Source organism: Pagrus pagrus (assembly GCF_965226575.1).
Source record: "Pagrus pagrus genome assembly, chromosome: 19".
Classification (NCBI taxonomy): Eukaryota; Metazoa; Chordata; class Actinopteri; order Spariformes; family Sparidae; genus Pagrus; species Pagrus pagrus.
Window position 1 is genome coordinate 28,377,823 of NC_140203.1, and position 19,262 is coordinate 28,397,084.

General features: G+C 42.8%; 1 protein-coding gene across 1 annotated transcript in view; it reads left to right on the forward strand.

Annotated features, from left to right (window-relative positions):
• The first annotated feature begins 8,378 nt into the window (after nucleotides 1–8,378).
• Nucleotides 8,379–19,262, forward strand: part of LOC311249001 (uncharacterized protein) — a 33,904-nt gene continuing 23,020 nt past the window's right edge. Inside the window, exons 1-8 of the mRNA XM_084339654.1 lie at nucleotides 8,379–8,461; nucleotides 8,685–8,757; nucleotides 8,915–8,957; nucleotides 13,980–14,058; nucleotides 14,378–14,466; nucleotides 14,637–14,783; nucleotides 14,987–15,038; nucleotides 18,958–19,058. Coding sequence (XP_084195780.1) covers nucleotides 8,400–8,461; nucleotides 8,685–8,757; nucleotides 8,915–8,957; nucleotides 13,980–14,058; nucleotides 14,378–14,466; nucleotides 14,637–14,783; nucleotides 14,987–15,038; nucleotides 18,958–19,058 — 646 coding nt within the window. The 5' untranslated portion in view covers nucleotides 8,379–8,399. The remainder of the gene's footprint in view (nucleotides 8,462–8,684; nucleotides 8,758–8,914; nucleotides 8,958–13,979; nucleotides 14,059–14,377; nucleotides 14,467–14,636; nucleotides 14,784–14,986; nucleotides 15,039–18,957; nucleotides 19,059–19,262) is intronic.

Genomic DNA, 19,262 nt, shown 5'->3' on the forward strand with positions numbered 1-19,262 from the left:
AATATTTATTTTATCTGACAGAATTTATTGTGTTTTTCTTTACTGGGAGCCCCCCTTTTTTTTACACGTGATAAAATATAATCTAAAAAAATCTTGTTTACTAATTTGTTCGGGATATGGAATTTATTTCGAAAGTGAAGCTTGTTTTCCGGTCGGGTTGACGGTGGCAGACGGATGTGATTACACGGGTAGATCACGTTTCAGTGGCGGTGGTTTTAGTGTGTGTGTGTGTGTGTGTGTGTGTGTGTGTGTGTGTGTGTGAATAAACGAGTGGTAACGGCGGGAAAACGTGACATGCCGATTTACATCATCAATCATCGGATGCAGACCTTCACATATCAGTGCCATGCTTCTGCCGTTTAATCTTATAATAATTTCGGTTTCCTGATTGTGATTCTTTCTCAGGAGCTACTCTGATAGCAGCATTATGACGATGGTGTCATATTTCTTGCTCTTCTTTATCCTCTTGAGGTCATGACGGGGGTCTTGACAAAACAGCAAGTTTTTTATTGAAAGCCTCAGTGGCAAAAAAAATTAGCTGTGATTACATTTGAATAAACAAATCAGATGTGAGACCATGTCAACTGAGAAAAGAGCATCACAGTAAAATATCTGCATGAGATGAGTAAGTTAGTGATCAAAAGCAAAATGTTGAACTGCAAATACACTCATTAACAGAGTGGAGGATGTTCCTACTTTTGTAACACATGTAGGCCTATTTAAAATCCACAAATAAATATAAGTGATGCAAGACCTGTCAGTTCATATGTAAATGCAAAAACATATCTGTGAACCCCTTCTTTGTTTGGCTTTATTTCTCAGCAGGTAACATAAATAAATCCCTGTACACTAGCTAAGAATTTGCATGATCTATTCAGCGAGTTAGACTAAAAGCAGGCATATAGTAAAGGCTAGGCAACATTTTTTTGCCAAGGGTACATAAACTCTAAGTTTTTATTAACTTTGAATGGAGACACAGGGTGCCACAATGCAGATGTATTGCATTTTCAACCTTGTCTCCCAGATTAAGCGTTACTATAGTAGTAATGTGTGATCACTAATATGAGTAGAAATGCATTGATTCATATGTTAGGGTTTTTGGGAATAACTTCACATTCAAACCGAAGTCTTCTCCTACCAAAGTGCTGCTTAACACTCAACCTCATGTGGGACCGAACACCAGAAAAACATACAGCTATATAAACCCAGAAGGCAGGCTCATTTGTTTCAAACCAAGAAAATCCAACACTACTATCTCTTCGTAAGGCCCTGTCTCTGTTTAAAAAATTATATATGGCTTCTTCAACCGTGAAAGTTGTGCGCTAACTCCGAGGTCACCAGGGTGTCCCATGAGTGGCCTTCCTCCTCTTTCTCCAACTGTCCAGGTTAGTTTTACAAAATGTTTGAATGGTTGAGTAAGATTTAAAAAACACCCCTTTTCTCTAACCTCAAAGTAAATACTGATTTCAGCCAGGCCACAGCTAGGAGAATGATGCAGAGCTCTAATCAGCTTACTTTTGTGTAAGTATTTAAGTGTTTTGTGTAAACAAAAGAAGAAGAACTAAATTGTTATAGTCAACAGCAATAGAGAGGTGAAGTCACCCCCCTTCTGGTGAACCACCACCCTATTTCAGAAAAAATATGTACAGTAGTCAGAGTCAAGAGAACTAATTTTTTGATCCTGTTTTAAATGTGGCATGAATTACACAGACTTTTTATCAACTGGAAAAAGTCACAGTTTGTCATAAAACTAGTCAAGTATAAGACTGTGAGAGTACGTCTCATTGAACGGTCACCAGAACCCAAAACTGAAACCCGGTCGATCCTGCTAGTCCTAGCTCACAGAACTGACTAACCCTCAGATTTATTGTGATGTTCACAATAACATTATATATATATATATATATATATATATATATATATATATATACACATATATATAGAAATGATATCAATTTTATATTAATTTAAAATGTATTTATTATTTAAATTGTGTAATTCATGGCACAATTCAAACACAATCAACACAATTATTCAACTCTTGCCATTAACCATCGTTAACTGAACCCTTTGCAACACATACGCCGTCAGTGTAGGTCGTCGTTGATAAGTACGTTGCCTCACCTACGCCGTCGTCAGGGTCGTGTTGACAAGTACGTCGCCACATGTACGCCGTCGTCAGGGTCGTGTTGACAAGTACATCGCCACATGTTCGCCGTCGTGACTAATGTACTGCGATCTTTAAACGCTTGATGGCGCTGTTGAATTATTTGTATTTCAATGTCAGCAATAAAGTTAATGAGAAAAAAATTGAGTGTCATTTATTGAACCAAAGATACTGTATTTACCATCTTTGATTGAATTTAGTCTATACGTTCAGCCACAAGGTGCAAATTGCTTCAAATATATATCAAATTATGTTTTAAAAAAATCAAAATTATTTTCATTTTCTTTCACACAGACATTAAGTTTGTCATGGTTCTGTATCTGTTTGGTTTATTTCCTGTTTTATTTTGGAAATTGTTCCCTTGTGTGTTGCGTCCTACTTCTCACTTCCTCCTGTGTTGATTACCTCACCTGTCCGTGTCCGTCCTCACTCCACCTGTACCTCGTCTCGTCATTAGTGTCTCTGTGTATTTAGCCTTTGTCGGATCGTTTCGTTCGTTCGTTTCCCTCTGTCTTGGTCTATGTTTGCTGTCACTCCACCGTTCTCTTTCATGTTCCCGTTCCCGTTCCTGTTTATGTGTCTTCTCGACTTCGTGTTAGCTTCTAGCCTGTGTTAGCCTGTGTTTGTCATTCCCTTGTCTTAGTCTGTCTCTCCCCGTGTTCGCCTCCCAGCTTGGTCCTCAGTGTCTCCTCTTGTTTCCAGTTTGGTATGTTTGTAGTTGGGTTTCTCTTTTAAGTTATACTTTGCTTTTTGTTGCTCTTTGTGTTAGCCTTTCATGCTATGTCAGTTTTTTGTCTTCTGTTCTCATGTTAGTTTGTCTGTATTCTCCTTGTTTGTATTAATTAAGCTTTAGTTATTAAAAGCTCGCTTTTTGTTCCCCTTATTCTGTTTCCTGTGTTTGCCTGTGTGTGTTCGTGAGTGATCCTGTGTGTCTGTTCCTGTGTGTGTCTGCATTTGGGTCCTCTCCTAGCTTTCCCCCTTTAATTACCCCTTAAAATCCTGACAAAGTTGAGTTTATTAATTCGACTGTTGCTATTAGAACAGATACATTTTCTTATACCTAATGCAAATTAGTGAAAACATGCATTAATGGATAACAAATAGGCTAGAATAAAACACACTTCTCATCTGAGGCATGAAATTAATTTTATTTATTGGTTGTGAATGCAGGAGGCATTCACAACATATGTTCTTCTACGCACGGAATTCTTTATTTTTATTTTTATTTTTTTTATTATTATATCTTCCGGGTCAGAAAGTTTGGCCCTTAACTCCTTCAACATTTTTCAACGTATTCACTCCATTCAAAAACCAAAATATTCATCTCAATTGGGAATCGACCGCGTCTATTTTTCTCATTCATATCATTCATAATTTCCGAGATATTCAGCGTTTTCCGGCCATTTTTTCCCATTCAAGCAGATTACGGAATGTTCAAAAAATCTCAAATTTCACACTTTTTCAAGCATTTTCAAAACTCATCTAGTCATTCACACTTCAAGATAGAAACTCCATTCAAACTCTGAAATATTCCACTATTTGTCTACTTTCAATCTTGTATTCATCTTTCTCACAGCATTCATACTTTTTGCACAGTCGCAGTTCAAACATCGGTAACGTTTCAGATTTTTGCATTGGTGTGTATTGGGTGGATCACACTTTTTCAAGCATTTTCAAAGCTCAGCTAATCATTCACACTTCCAGATAGAAACTCCATTCAAACTTTGAAATATTCAACTATGTGTCTACATTCAAGCCTGTATTCATCTTTCTCACAGCATTCATACTTTTTGCACAGTCGCAGTTCAAACATCGGTAACTTTTCAGGCACTTTCAGATTTTTGCATTGGTGTGTATGGGGTGGAATGTTGAGAGCCAGAGTGGAGGAGCCAACTGACAGAGTGGGGAGCACCTCAAAAAAATTCAGAAAATCTCGTCTTCAACTCGCGCTTGCATCCACAATTTTCACTCCAGCAGAAAAATAACCACATCAGCTTGTAGGAAAATTCGTGCCGGTCGCTAGAGTGGTTCTCTGGAGCCAATCGGACAAAAACTCTTGGCTCAGTGGGCGTTTAACTGAAAGCAACACCGACCAACTGCCGCATCAAGTCCCATGTAATTGATAGGAAAAATATCTGGAGGCAGGCAAACACATCCACTTTTCTGAACTGCTCCACAAGACACATTTTTGACCACACACACACAAAAATTTCACTAAATGTTGACAAGACTCTCATAGTTTCGACCATATCATTATTTGAGTGATAGCAGTTACTGTTTTGGAGGGAGAAGCATGTTAATGTGAGGTAAACCTCAGCAGAAATCACTATTAAATCAACTCCCACAGTCCGTTGCCGCGACCACCCTGGTTACCGTCACTGTGGCAACCGAGATAGAGAGACAGATTTATCAATGAGTCAGTTTACTACACCCAGTGTATTACAGACTATATTTCCCAACATTTCAACTATATTTAACTATTATCTTTTCATTCTTTCAAGCCAGAATCTCCATCTAAATATTGAAATGTTCCCAATCACTGACACATTGACATTTATTTAACGTTTCAGTCCCATTCAGAGTATTTGATCCATTCTCACTGTAACATCTCTTCATACTCCTGTTTGGCTCACAGCTTATATTCTATTTTTAATCCTTCATTCTCACCCAACTATTAGGAAGCTTCATTGTCTTCAGACGAGACTTCAAATAAATTCAAGCCACCAATTCAGTTTGGCCTTAGCTTTTCAACAAACCCTAAATTATTTCACAGTTTTTAGATATTCTGGACATTATTCAAAGTTTTCAATGCCGGCAATCCACATTTGGTTTCAGCTCTTCAAAAACCTTCAAATATTCAACATATTTCATATATACTGGACATTATTCAAAGTTTTCAACGCCAGCAATCCGCATTTGGCGTCAGCTCTTCAAAAACCTTAAAATATTCAACATATTTCATATATTCTGGACATTATTCAAAGTTTTCAACACCAGCAATCCGCATTTGGCGTCAGCTTCTCAGCAGGGTGCATTCACAACCGCAAGTTCTTCAGGACTTGCCTTCTCTAGTTCCAACATGCTATTTAAATTGGAATCTGTTTTTATGACATTAAAAACTTCACCATGACAATAATTTAAAAAAAAAAGAAAAAAAGGAAGAGGCCATAATCACAGCGACATAAACATAAAATAATGACCGACCGTTTTTTGCGATGGACTGGACAACCCTGAGGTATGAATATCTCTGCCGTCATAAGATCCATTTGCAACAGTGCCTCACATAACCTCAAAACAGATTGTGGTGACAAAACAAAAGTGTTTTAACAGCAGGAGCTTGAAAGAGAAACGGGTAGTCGCTGAGGAGAGGGATGGTGGGAAAGGAGATTGAAAAAGCCCATTTAACTAACTAAATAAATAAAAATAAAAAGTGTGGAGTCAATTTTGTTTATCAGATAAGATTGTTTGAAAAATAAGTCCTGAACAAGAAATGCATCTGAAACTAAAACACTGCAAACACACATCTTTAACAAGGTGTAGCCTACCAGTCTGTAAACATATTTTTTTTTCTGCTGTACAATTGAACATCTTAACATGGGACTCACTTTAGAAGCCAGAGTACATTAGTGTTACAACAGTTTCTGGTATTTCACTGTTGATATCTCTGAATCTTCAATCGCAACATGTTCTTTTCTTTTTTTTCTTATATTGAAAAATATTTATATATACAGAACACAGAGCAATAGATCAGCACACAAATAGAACATGGTATGCACACAGTATGCACATTAAACACAATGGATAACTGATATTCACAGAGTAATGTAACTTTTGGTATTGCTCATACACATTGTCAGCAGTAATGCACATTCACGTGACAAAAAGTGATGTAACCATCAGTATTGCCCAGTGCCCACAAAGTGACAGGATTAATTGTAACATTCACTACATCTATGGTCACTATCTTATTCGCATGGCACTGAATGAAGTCAGCCAATGCTGCATAGTCTGGACAGTAATAGATCTCAGACTGGCTTCAACTTTGTTGGATATTCACAAATAGCCTACAAATTGATGATAACTGTGCAAGGATTACACTCTGTGTAGGCTAATAGTCATACACAAGGATGAAAAATATTACCTTGTGGTCAATTATGCTTAGCTTTATTGATTAACTTTACTGTTTCAATTTTAGGCCCTAATTGAAAAATTTCACGTCTTGGAAAATGTTGTCTTCATTGCTGACTAAATAAACAAACTGAAGACATGTACTGACGACGGCGTACATGGGGCGACGTACTTGGCGACGACGTGTGTTTCACACGTCTTTGGTGATGACGTGAGTTTCACACATCTTTGGTGACGACGTACCTAGTTCAGACGTCCAGAGCAGGCGTGTTGGTAATTCTAACATACGCCGTCGTCACGTCGCCGTCGTCACGTCGCCGTCGTCACACGTTCTTTCAGTGCACTTGCCGTGACGTCGCCGCCGGTCTCTCATCTGCTGTCCCATTCACTCCCATTCAAAAATCCACACGGTCTGACGGCGACGGGAGGGGAGGTTGCTCCTTCTCCTTCTCCTGGTAATCCTTGGTTTGGCACTATCCACTCGCCATACTTAAGCAAGGCACTGAACCTTTAACTATTACCCGGTGCCTGACGCGGGGAAGCGCCCTTCCTCTGACACCTCTCCAATAATGCATGTGTATAGGTCCCGTTTCTGCATGTGTGTATATTTTGGGCCTGTGTATGTAAAAAAAATAACAACAGTGAAAAAACTGAATTTCACTGTAAAGACTAAAGTATGTCTTGTACTACTATTTTCTCTCACTGTTCTCACTCTGTCCTATTAAATGCTGACCAGACGTTATTGTGTTTGGACATGTTGCTAGGTGACAGTGTACTTGCAGAGGAAAGTGTAAATTACCTGTAAACTAAGACGCAAAGGACATCTGTGGGACTGCGAGATGACTCATCTGTGGCTTACAGCAGCTTCAACAAAACAACGATAGAAAACCCAGAAATCAACATCCTGACAGACTCAAATTACAGCAGGTAGGTTTCATCCTGCTGATGTGGTTTTGTAAACTCAACTAGAAGTTGTTGTTATGTTATAGACAAATGTTTTTAGAATTTTTTCTTCTGGATATGGGCATTGCATGAATCATGTTACTGTAGTGCAACTTGGTGAAATGGCGTCACAATTTGAGGGTTGATATATGTAATCATTGAGTTGCACCTGCACACACTTCATAAGAATTACGATAGATGTGAAACAGGTCAGACTAAGGCAAATTTGATTAAAACTAGGGCTGGACTGTTAGTCCAATTAACCACACAGCAAGCCATATTATTTTCAGATATTTGCATTAAAACTTCTCCAAAAGGCACCAACACCACAAAAACAGCTGAGAGGTCAAGATCAGTGACTGTAATTCAAGCCATTGTCCACATAATGTTTTTTTCTAAGCGCCAGCTTTACAATTGTTTCTAATGAGGAGTGCTCTGCCTTTTTTATGCAGCCACACCGAGTGTTTCAAGTTGAAAGTCTCTCAATTTTTCAGAAAGACGCTTGTGGTGTCGCTGCCGCTTTCCTTCAGGCCCTGGTAATCCAGAAGATCAAGGAGAGATTTATGGCTGCCATACACTGAATATCTCTAGTGAGTTGTGTGCTTTTCTCACCCTATGCATTGGATGCTTGTGTGGTCAGCCCTCTGTTACCATAGTGCCAGCAGCTGTCAAAACCAACGTGCAGCGTTTTTTTTGTCACTTCACCCCAGTGCTCTTGAGTGCACCGCCAGCACTGTTGTGCCCCCAAAAAACGTGATATGGACATAGGCCCTTATTGGAGGTGATGCCCAGCAAACAGCTCACAGCTAGCTGTCACTCAAAGTGTCCACACCCTGAATAATTGATACATTTAAGCCTTAACATAATTTAAATTTGACTTAATTTTAAAATTCATAAAAATTAATCCGCGTACAGTTGTCATGAGTGGGGATATTAGCTAATATCTTAATCAGCTATCTTAATGCCATATACAGTAGCAGCCTTATCCTTATCAAAACAAATCACTTGGTATGACTCCTACATTACTCAGATTCCTGTGTGTGTTTGTCTGTGTGTGTGTGTGTGTGTGTGTGTGTGTGTGTGCGTGTGCGTGTGCATGTGTGTGTGTGTGTGTGTGGGAGAGAGAGAGAGAGAGAGAGAGAGAGAGACAGCAGATGCAAAGATGGCATTAGCAAGCGGTCAGTGGCTGGAAAAAGAGATGAGAGGAGAAGCCCCGTGTCCAAGGTTTGTCACATTGTTTTTGAACTGTAACAAAGCATTTGACAATCTCAGACTGCACTGATGACTCATTCTCTCTGCATGATCGTTATGAACCACATGGTGACGTAATCTCATTCAAAGCTTTAAGTAGTGGAGTGCCGTTGGAGAGAGAAAATGGATAAGACAGGGGTTTTTTTTGTGGTAGCTCATTGTTTGACTTTCTTATTGTCCCCGTCATCTCTAACAGACATGGCCACGCCTTAGCTATGGCAGGAAATGTAGCCTTTCTGTTTGGAGGAGCCTCCAGCATGAACCAAGAGGTTATTTTAATTGTCTTTTTAAAACCTTTTTTTCATTCAGATTTGACAAACAGCACCCCGCTTCACATTCACACACATTAAAAACACAGAGTAAAATATGGCTGAAACATGGGCCCTGGATGGTAACGATCTGCTAATTTTCTTCTTATGTATTTAGGAGGACAACCCTGTTTACTTCAATGACTTCTACATGCTAACAGGTATAATTCAAAGATGAAGGTATAAATTATCTTGTGTGCAGAAGATATTTAAGGTTTTTGACACAAAGTGCTCAAAACAAAGCGCAAACTTTTTACAAGTGAGACACCATTTTGTTTGTGTGTTGTTAGTTTGCGACAGGATGAATGTGCCAGCAACAGGCAGTGAGGAAAAAGATTACTAACTAGCAAATAGAGTGGTATAGCAATGATGTATTTTTGTTGGCTAACCTGGAAGTTAGCATCACCCTAATTCCCTCAACAAAAAGCCTGTGGGATTTTTGAATTGGATTTTGGATTAGCGCTGAAAATAAACTCTGCGTCAAACACAAGTTTATGATACTTACACGTGTTGCTCAGCAAGATAATCTTAGAGCTAATGTTAGGCTCTAAACTGTCACAGTTTGGCATAACTGGTCACTTGCTTTATTCTGCCTGCCCTGTCACCTGCCTCTCTCACCTAATCAGCCAACTCTCCTCACCTGATCACAGAGCTGTGTCTCATTACCTATCAATCCGGTATATATACTCCAGACACACCATACAAGACTCTCCAGCGCTTCTACATGGATTGATTTCCTGTTGCCGACCCTGCCTGCCTGATCCCCTGTAAACTCACCTGCCTTCTATCTCCGACTCTGATTGTTTCTGCTGCCTCTCTGGACTCTGCTCTGCCCATGGCTGAGCTTGTCAACCGGCCTGCTCCCAAGTGAGTTTTCCATTCTGCTCCCTGGTGGCTTCCGGTGGCTCAGAGACAGTCATGGCTTCGTCACGCTTGCTTGATTATTTCTGGTTTTCCATGTGCTGCATTTGGGTCCTGACACCACAAGTTACAGTACAATCTGGCCAGATATGGGCCCAGCTCAGGCTTCTTTACCACATGCCCCCCTGGGCATGTGGTGGATTGAGTCGTGGATTGAGAGGATCCTCCAGCAGGGGGATCCTGACGCACAGCAGTCAGCGGCCGCCCATGAACAAGCGTTAGCCATCTAGCCACCCAGGTCCAGCAGCTAGCAGCAGCTCTGAACCAGTCGGTTGCCCGAGCTCCTCCTCCTGCTTCACCCTATCCTGCAATCGCCTTTACAAATGAGCCCCAGTATGGGACCCCAGAGTGCTATGCTTGAGAACCTGGAGGTTGTACCCCATTCCTCACAAACTGCTCAAGCCAGGAGAAGGGAGCGCTTCCAGGGGTAGATAGATTGTCACTACTACACTCGAGTTCGAGGGGCTCCAGCAGCCTATGCAGGTGGAGCACACTAGCCTCACCCCGGAAGAGCATGAGCACTAGTGGTATGCATGGGGTGGCAGGGGTGGGGCGGTTGCCCCCTTCGTGGCCCAATTGTTAAAAAACACGCGCTAAAGTGCCCTCGGTTGGCAAAACACACTAAACTGCCCCCTTGGCTGGTTAAAACATGATAAACTGCCCTCTTGGGTGGCAAAAACGTGCGCTAAAGTGCCCTCTTGGGAGCCAAAACATGCGCTAAAGTGCCCTCTTCAGTGGCGAAAACGCTTTGTATGTGCCCTTTTTTTCTTTTCGCCCCTGCCCTTCAAAAAGTCTGTGCACACCACTGGTGAGCACCACTGCTGGGGAAATCTCTGCCTGTACTGTTGCCAGGCAGGCCACTTTATTTCCCAGTGTCCAGCAAAAGGCCAGGCTCACCAGTAGTAGGGTATGTTCTGGTCAGCCGAGCTGCTAAACTTTCCCCCAGTCAAAGACCCCTCTCCCATGTTCGGCTTCTGCTGTCGGACAGATCCCATACTCTTGCTACCCTCATCAGCTCAGGAGCTAATAACAACATTATTGGCAAGGATCTAGCCCAACAGCTGGGGATTGAGCAGGTGTGTCTGCTTCCCCTGTTCCGTCAAGCACCCTGAATGGTCACCTACTGGGGACAGTTACTCACCAGACCACACCCATCTGCATGCTCCTATCCGGGAAACACCATGAGACTATCTAGTTCCTAATCCTGTGGTCACCTCTGATCATGGGAACCCCTAGCTCCGCTGCCACAACCCACACATGGACTGGGCGATGGGAGCCATCCTGGGGTAGAGCCCCTCCTGCCACCAGATCTGCCTGAAGCAGGCCGCTGAACCTCTACAGTCATCCAGCCTCAGCTCTGCTGTGTGTGTGGGGTTCCCACTGCATACCACAACTTCTAGGAAGTTTTCAGTAAGACCAAGGCCACATCCCTGCCTCCGCATCACCCCTACGACTGTGCTATCAACCTGCAGCCGGGCGACTCTGTCTGCACCAGAGTGTGGCCATGGAGAAATATGTTAATGACTCACTGGCCACCGGAATCATCCGCCCCTCTTCTTCACCTGCTGGTCCAGGGTTTTTCTTCGCTGAGAAGAAAGACAAGTCGCTGAGAACTTGTATTGATTACAGAGGGCTCTACGACATCACCATCAAGAATCGTTTGCCACTGCTGCAGACCGTATTTCAGGTCCAGGTTATCGACGTACTGAGAGACAAGCTGTACAGACACGTGTTTGTTTATTTGGATGATATCCTCATCTTCTCCAAATCCCGTGAGGAGCACGTCCATCATGTCCAGGCCATCCTTCCATCCTTCAATGCTTCCTGGAGAACTCTCTGCATGTAAAGGCTGAGAAGTGCAAGGGGCCCCGACAAAGTGTGAGCTGTGACATCCTGGCCAATCCCTGACTCCCGAAAGCAGCTGCATTGGTTCCTGCTGAGGTGGCCTTCCAGACTCTCAAGACCCGCTTCACCTCAGCCGCCATCCTTCAAGTACCTGACCCCGAGAGACAGTTTGTTGTGGAGGTGGGAGCTGTCCTGTGCCAGCGGGCTGCCTGCGACCAGAAGCTTCATCCCTGTGCCTTTTTCTCTAGGTGACTTTCTCCCGCTGAAAGGAACTGCCTCAAAGGGACTAAATTGCCCGTTTTGGTCTGGACGGACCACAAGAACTTCAAGTATATCCTGTCTGCCAAAAAAAATAACAAGCCTAGTGGTCCCTGTATTTCACCAGGTTTAACTTCTCCCTCTCCTACTGGCCTGGGTCAATGTCAAGCCTGATGCCCTGTCCTGTCAGTTTGGAGAGGGAGGACTCCACTCCTGACCCTTATTTGGGAGATTGAGGAGAGAGTCAAGACCGCCTTGGAGGACCAGCCAGGTCCCTTGCCATCCTAATCGCCTGTTTGTCCCTCCGCTCCTAAGGTCTGAGGTTCTTCAGTGGGCTCACAGCTCCAATCTTACCTGTCACCCTGGGATCCTTTGTTATAGGGCGGTCTTGACTCTCTCAGAGGTTCTGGTGGGCCACCATGGATGAAGACACTCAGGAGTTCATTAACGCCTGTCCAGTCTGCAGCCAGCACAAGTCATCCCACCAGGCCCCCTCTGGTCTCCTGCAACCCCTTCCTGAGTCTCATCACCTTTGGTCTCACATTTCTTTAGACTTCATTACCAGTCTACCACCATCCAACAGACACACCACCATCCTGACGGTAGTAGACTGGTTCAGCAAAATTGCCTACTTTGTTCCCCTGCCTAACCTTCCTATGGCCAAAGAGACTGCCAAGCTAGTCCGGCTTCATGTTATCTGTCTCCTCTCTGTCTCTCCTCACGTCAGTATTTTGGAGGGAATTCTGCACTCTTATTGAGGCCATTGTCAGCCTATCATTCGGTTTCCATCCACAATCAAATGGCCAGATGGAGCGCAAGAATCAGGAGATGGAGACTGCCCTACGGTGTCTGGACTCAAAAACCCTTTATTCTGGTCCCAGCAGCTCCTATGGGTGGAATACGCCCACAACACCTTGACCAGCTCTGCCACTGGACTGTCTCCATTCCAGTGTGCCTTTGGGTTCCTGCTTCCACTGTTCTCTGCCCTTGAGAAGGAGGTTTTCTGACCTTCGGTCCAGGCCTTCATACCCCGCTGCCGCCGGACCTGGGTCCTAGCCAGAGCTACCCTCCTCCGCTCAGCCAGTTGATACTCCAATGCCGCCAACTGCCACCTTTCCAAAACCCCCAACTACCAAGTGAGCCAAAAGATATGGCTGTAGACCAGAGACCTACCTATGCGGGTAGAGTCCAAGAAGTTGGCGCCAAATTCATCGGGCCATTCGCGGTTCAGAAAGTCATTAACCCTGCTGCAGGGAAAGTCCACTGGTTCCTGCTGCTCCACCCCAACCATCGCCATGGTTTACAGATGGAGGCCCTACCTGTATGGTTCACCGCATGCTTCGTTCCTGCCGCCACGGAAGAGGGCTTCAGTACCTGGTCGACTGGGAGGGGTACGTTCCAGAAGAAAGGTCAAGGGTCCCAGCACGACATGTTCTGGACACCACCCTCATCAGGCATTTCAACCGCCTCCATCCTGACCAGCCCTCCAAGACTGCCGTGCCCACTGGGGGACCTCCACTAGAGACATTGTCCCCTCTTCGGTCTGAGGCCTCAGACTATGAGGAGGCCGAAGAGGATAGCGCACCCCCTGATGCTGAAGAGGAAGAGGCTGGGATGGACTATTCTGAGGAGTACTACTGATCCCTGGTAAACTCACCTGCCTTCTGTCTCCGATTCTGATTGTTTCTTCTGCCCCTCTGGACTCTCCACTGCCTGCCGCTGTCTGGCGAAGCTTTTCCACTCTACCTTCCACCTTCACGACTCCGCCCCCTGCTCTCTCTGATCTGGTATTGTTGTCTATGTTATACTCCTCTGCAAGTGTGTTTGGACTGTGTCTTCTATGTGCACATTGGCTTCACAGCCAGTTTCAGCCTGCTTAACTCAAGAACTCCCACAATGTGTTTTGATTAGAAATATTGAATCAAATATTAGATTAAATTAAAACGTTTTATACCCTACAAGGCACTTCAGCACAGGAACGAAAATGCCACAGAGCAAGACACCCACTCCATAGAGCATCACAGATAGTTCTGTTTCTGATGACAGAAACTCTGATCAGAGGATTTTGCTGTAAACTGAGGAACACTGTTATTGCATTAAAGCTGAGCTGCTGTAACTGAAAGGAATAAATAATAACCAGAGATTGTTGTTGTTTGTAGTATCTCCTGATGATATGACATGGGAGGAGATTCCACAGAATGGAGAAGTGCCCTCAGCTAGAGAAGGGCACACTCTTTGGTAAGCTACAGCACTGACTAGGTTGTTATTTGGCATGGATGATAGTGAAATAACAGAAACACTCTGGAAGGTTAATGTCAGCAATATGCATTTGCTTTTTCCAGTCTGAAGATAATATACAATTAGCTTGTGTTAGCTTGCTCACATGCTAAATGGACAGAATGCAGTTAGATTGTGAGAGCTGTTGTGTTAAGCAAGAGGCATTGAGTTACTGCCTCAGTGAGCTGATAGCTATGTAGAGATGTTGCTTCTCAGTGGGATCAGTAGTACTAGCAGTGACAGTATGTTAAAAAAGGAGATAATCTTGTTTTCCCTGAAGTGTTGTGAAAGGGAAGTTGTATCTGTTTGGAGGAGCGTCCAGCTCCGTTGCCACTGAGTGTCTCCCAGGAGTCTACAGCTTCGATATAGGTAAGTGTATAGTATCAAAACGTAACAGGTAAGGGTGTTACAGTAGGTTGATAAAAAGGAGGAACCCATCCAGCTTGGTTTGTGCCTATGCTTTTTTGTTGCTGTTTGCATGCATTGAAGCGTAAAACAAAGCCAAACAGCACTGTGATGGCATTTCCACTGTCTCATAGTGTCTCTGACCTGGGAATGCTTAGCAATTGGGGGTGTGGCCCTCAGAAGCCTCAGGCACAGTGTTGTTGCTGTGGGAGACAACATCTACGTGTACGGAGGCATTCTGGGAGGAAATCCAACCAGCGATCTCATGGTCTTCAACACAGGTTCATACATAATCATGATTTGGATTAAAGGACAATCATTCAACTCTTCATCCTAGCTGATATTTTTTCAAATCCATCCATAAGCTTTTAGACTGAGTTACTTTCTTCCTTGTTTCCATGAAAACCAACTTACAAACTGATATGTTTGTGTTTGTGATTTAAATTGTGTTTTTCCTCTCAAACTCCCTGACTCTCTTTTTCAGTGTCTCTTACCTGGACTCCAGTAAAAACTAGTGGATTGCTGCCTCCTGCCCTGTAAGATATTATACGTTTCACAAACAAATGATTTATTACAGTATTGTTATATTGTTTTAAAATGTAGAGGGGTTCCTATATCTCTGGTCACACAGCAATGTTGGATTGGACCTAAGCACATTTAGTCAAGCAGAGCCTGTTGGGGCCCCAAGCGATAATTTCCATAACATAATAAGTTTGCTTATTTACCTTCTTCTACCCTAATAGCTAGCAAATTAATACTATTAATTTGCTAGCTCTATTATTTTAATAGAGCTGCTACTTCCTGTCAAGTAGGACAAGACAGCAACTAACGTTAGGTGACACTTTTTTTTTGTTGTTGTAACTTGTTGCTGACCATAACCGCGTCCATGGCAGTGGCCAGGCAGAGCCGCACTGGAGTCGGTCACGGCCAATGGAGTGCGGGTCCAGCTCAGCTTGCAAACTAACCGAATGTGAATTAATTCACATAACAATGTTGCCGTTTTTACATTTCAACGGGATCAGCCAGCAACGGCTTCGCGCATGCGTGACTCGCAGTCTGGACGCGAGGGGTGAACTTCTCCTGCTCTGACTGCAGCCAGGAGGGATTGTTGTATGAGGACTCCTCACACAACAGTCCCTCCCGGCTGCAGTTCCTAATCTTGACCGTGGCAAAGCACCCACAGACGGCCCAGTCCTCAGAGGACTGGGCTGTCTGTCTGCATCACACAGGTGAACGTGAGGTGGGATTGATTGACATGGGGCCCCATTCGGGAGGTTTCAAGATGTCAATGCAAATCGCCCATTGTCGTTTATTTAACCTTTATTTTTAAAGGAAGGTCGGTTGAAAGCAAGCCGTCTTTTTCAATTCTCTCTTCCATTGTGGTCTTTTGCGGGGGGGTGGGGGGGCATGCGTCGAATATATTTTTGAAACATTCATAAAACAGCCCTCGGGCCCCGAGTCTCAGGGGCCCCCTGGCAACTCGGGACCCCAAGCAGTTGCCTGCCTTGCCTGTTCACAAGCTGCGCGTCTGTAGTCAAGTAATGTACTGAAATACAATTACAAGGTAGTTTCCGTTTTCTGTTACTTTATACTTGTAGTCCACGACCATTCAGAGACGAACACTGGATTTTTATTCCACCAGTTTATTTGACAAATAGTTAATAGTTTCTTTGTTGACTAGATACTTGGAAGTTAATTAGTTAAAAATACAATTAAAAATATATGTAATCTTATAGATTAGAATAAAATTTAAGATAAAAATTGGTCCCAGAGGGAAAATTCAGAAGATATCAAGAAGATACACTACATAAAAGTAGTTAAACCACCTTTACCAGCTTCAACATATAATTGATGAACACATTAATATATCAAGAATTATAATCCTATCATATAATAAAGATTAGTCTGAAATATGTTGTCCTTGCAAATGTGTCTTGGTAGATGAGGGAATTAATGAATAAATAGACATGCTAAACTTTAAAAGGAGGTGATATTTCAAGCTTGAAGTACTCAGATGATACGATAATTCCTTGCTGTGTAAATTACACAAAACATTGCTCCTGTCAACAGTTTCATCTGTGCATTTTTTTAAGCCCCACGCCAGTGTGTTTTTTTTTTTTTTTTTTATGGTCTTTCCTGACAATGTTTTATAATTTTTGATATAAAACTTGATGAAATGAAGCTGTTGCAAGATTAGAAAGGACTACAGGACCTTTATGTCATCCACCAAGCTTGGATTCTGGTATAATAAAGGTTGATTTATGGTTGCTGTGTGTCTGTGTTGCTGGCTGTGGTGAGCAGATTGCAGATTGTTATACTTTCTAGAGGTCGACCGATTAATAAGCAGTGATAGGACCTTTTACAAACTATTGTTATCAGCTGAACGTGGCTCCAATAGTTGCCAATGGCTGCGCAGCCTTCACCGACCACGTGGAGTACATCATCATTTCGAATGGAGGATACGCTGAGTCAATCATCATCATATCAGGGCCAATTCTGCTGAAAATCCTCTTAAACTCCCTCTTAATCTAACAAATTGACAAAGACAGGCAACTGCTGTACGTAAACGTTAGACATGCAGCAGCCATACATGCACCACAGACTTGAATTAATGTCACGTTTTTCAATGTAGACTAAGAGACATCAGAGATATTATTTCATAAAGTAATTCTCCACTCCATGAAATACCTTCCACGCATTACTCTGGCGTTAGGGTTAGAAAATATGGGCTGACTCTAAGTCTTTGCAGTCCAGGGGTAACATTAAATGTTGGAACAGCTGATTTCACCGGAGGTGAAAGTGTGGAATTCAAGTCATATCTAGTCTCACATAGCCATACCTCTCTCATCTGACCTGTTTTCAGTTTATCTGTTCTTGAATACATAACGCAACACCATCACCTTGTCCACGATAGGGACAGGACACTGAAGGCAGCCAGGAAAAGAAACCATTCTGTTAACGTTACATTACTTAATACTGTACTTACCAATAATAAATAATCCAGCCATGTAACTATCCATCCATTCATGAAATGAAATAGCACACTTTAGGATCCTCCTTACCCTGGGAATATGCACAAACATTAGTGGTTTGTAAGAGTGGCATTTAACAACGTAACAGGATGCACGTTGAACAGAACAGAAGTAATCCTGGCCAGTTCAGCCACAGAGCAGCTCATCGTCCATTGTAAATAGAACACATTCCAACGATGTAATCCACGAAATCCCACGTTTCCAGATCTTTTGTCTTGATATCAAGCAGACAGCTACTGCTAGCTTTTCAACTCAAATTAAAGACTGTGTCCTGCACATCTCTAAAGTTACTCTATTTTACTAATGTTACAAAGCCAGAGTTTCACTGTAACTATTCACCAAGAGGGTATGTTTTTCGACAGTGTTACATTTAGAAGGAATACAAACATATAGAATATGAAAATAGATGACTTTGTTGTACCATGGATAGCAAAATAAATCGACATTTTAATTAGCTTTCAGCTTTTTCCCTCTCCCAACTATCGTGATTATACCGGCCTTTAAAAATCCACTATCGGTCGACCTCTAGTACTTTCCCATTAAACACACCGACCCATTTGGCTCACAGCTGTGTCTCCTGCTAGAGAGAGCGAACAGGTGTCTGCAGGTAGGGCCCTGGCTCCATGCAAACCCAGCTTGAACGACTTGGTTTCGGCAAGTCGCCATGTGCCACTGGGCTGCTCGCTGAAGGGCAGCCCGCCCTTTGGACACACAGCCTGTCCGCTGTCTCTCACCCAGAGACATGCCAGCAGCGAAGAGAGACTCCAGAGAGAAGTGTAATTCATGGAGAGAAACAGCCAGCCAGTCAGGAGGGACTGCAACAGCAGAAAAGTGCAGTTTACAGGTCTACAGGTCACCTAATCCCCATTATTAGCACTGCTGCTAACCACCGAAGGAGAAGTAAAAAAAAATGCGTTTCCAAGCGTACTAATCACATCCCTTGTGCTGCACGTTGCTGTGGCACGCAGTTACATTTCTGGGGAAGGTGCACTGATGTAGGGCAAGCACCTACTCTGAGGCTACGCCTTAGGTAAGGTGTCGATTCAACAAATAACCACATCCCATTCTTGGTTTGAGGAAGAATGTTAACAGTTAGAAAACTCTGGCTGGAGTGGGATTCTTCCATTCAGTGGGCCTATGCTCAGCAGCGCTTGGTCATCCGCCTCCATCATGTTTAAAAAGTGGCTTAGTTTAATTAGTTATTTTTTCTATAATTAAGTAATCGAAATTAACGTGTTGATGGCCTTTAATTTTTACATGAGTACTCCTTTTTTACTCCTGTTACCCATTTTGTTATATAGGTATTGAATAATACCTCATCTTTATTGCATTGTAGCAACACTGAAAATAATTTTTGTACTTGTGTGTTTACTGTGTGTCTGCATGTGTGTGTGTGTGTGTGTGTGTGTGTGTTTGTGTGTAGCTGTGATCAGAGTTTTGCTCTTGTTGGAGATCAGGTGTTCATGTATGGAGGTTATGAAGCAGGTGGAGACCCCTGTAAAGATCTCCATGTTCTCAACACAGGTATACACTGATTCTGATTGTCTCTGAAATATTCTGAACCTCAGTGTTTGCGTACAGTCTAACACTACAACTGAACTTTGTTTAGCCATCCACATAAATGCAGGAACAGGAATTAAAAGTAATTTCGAGTGACACAGGCTGTTAGACTTTTTCAAAATTGTTACAGTAATTACATTTAAAAAGAGAAATAAATATTACATATAA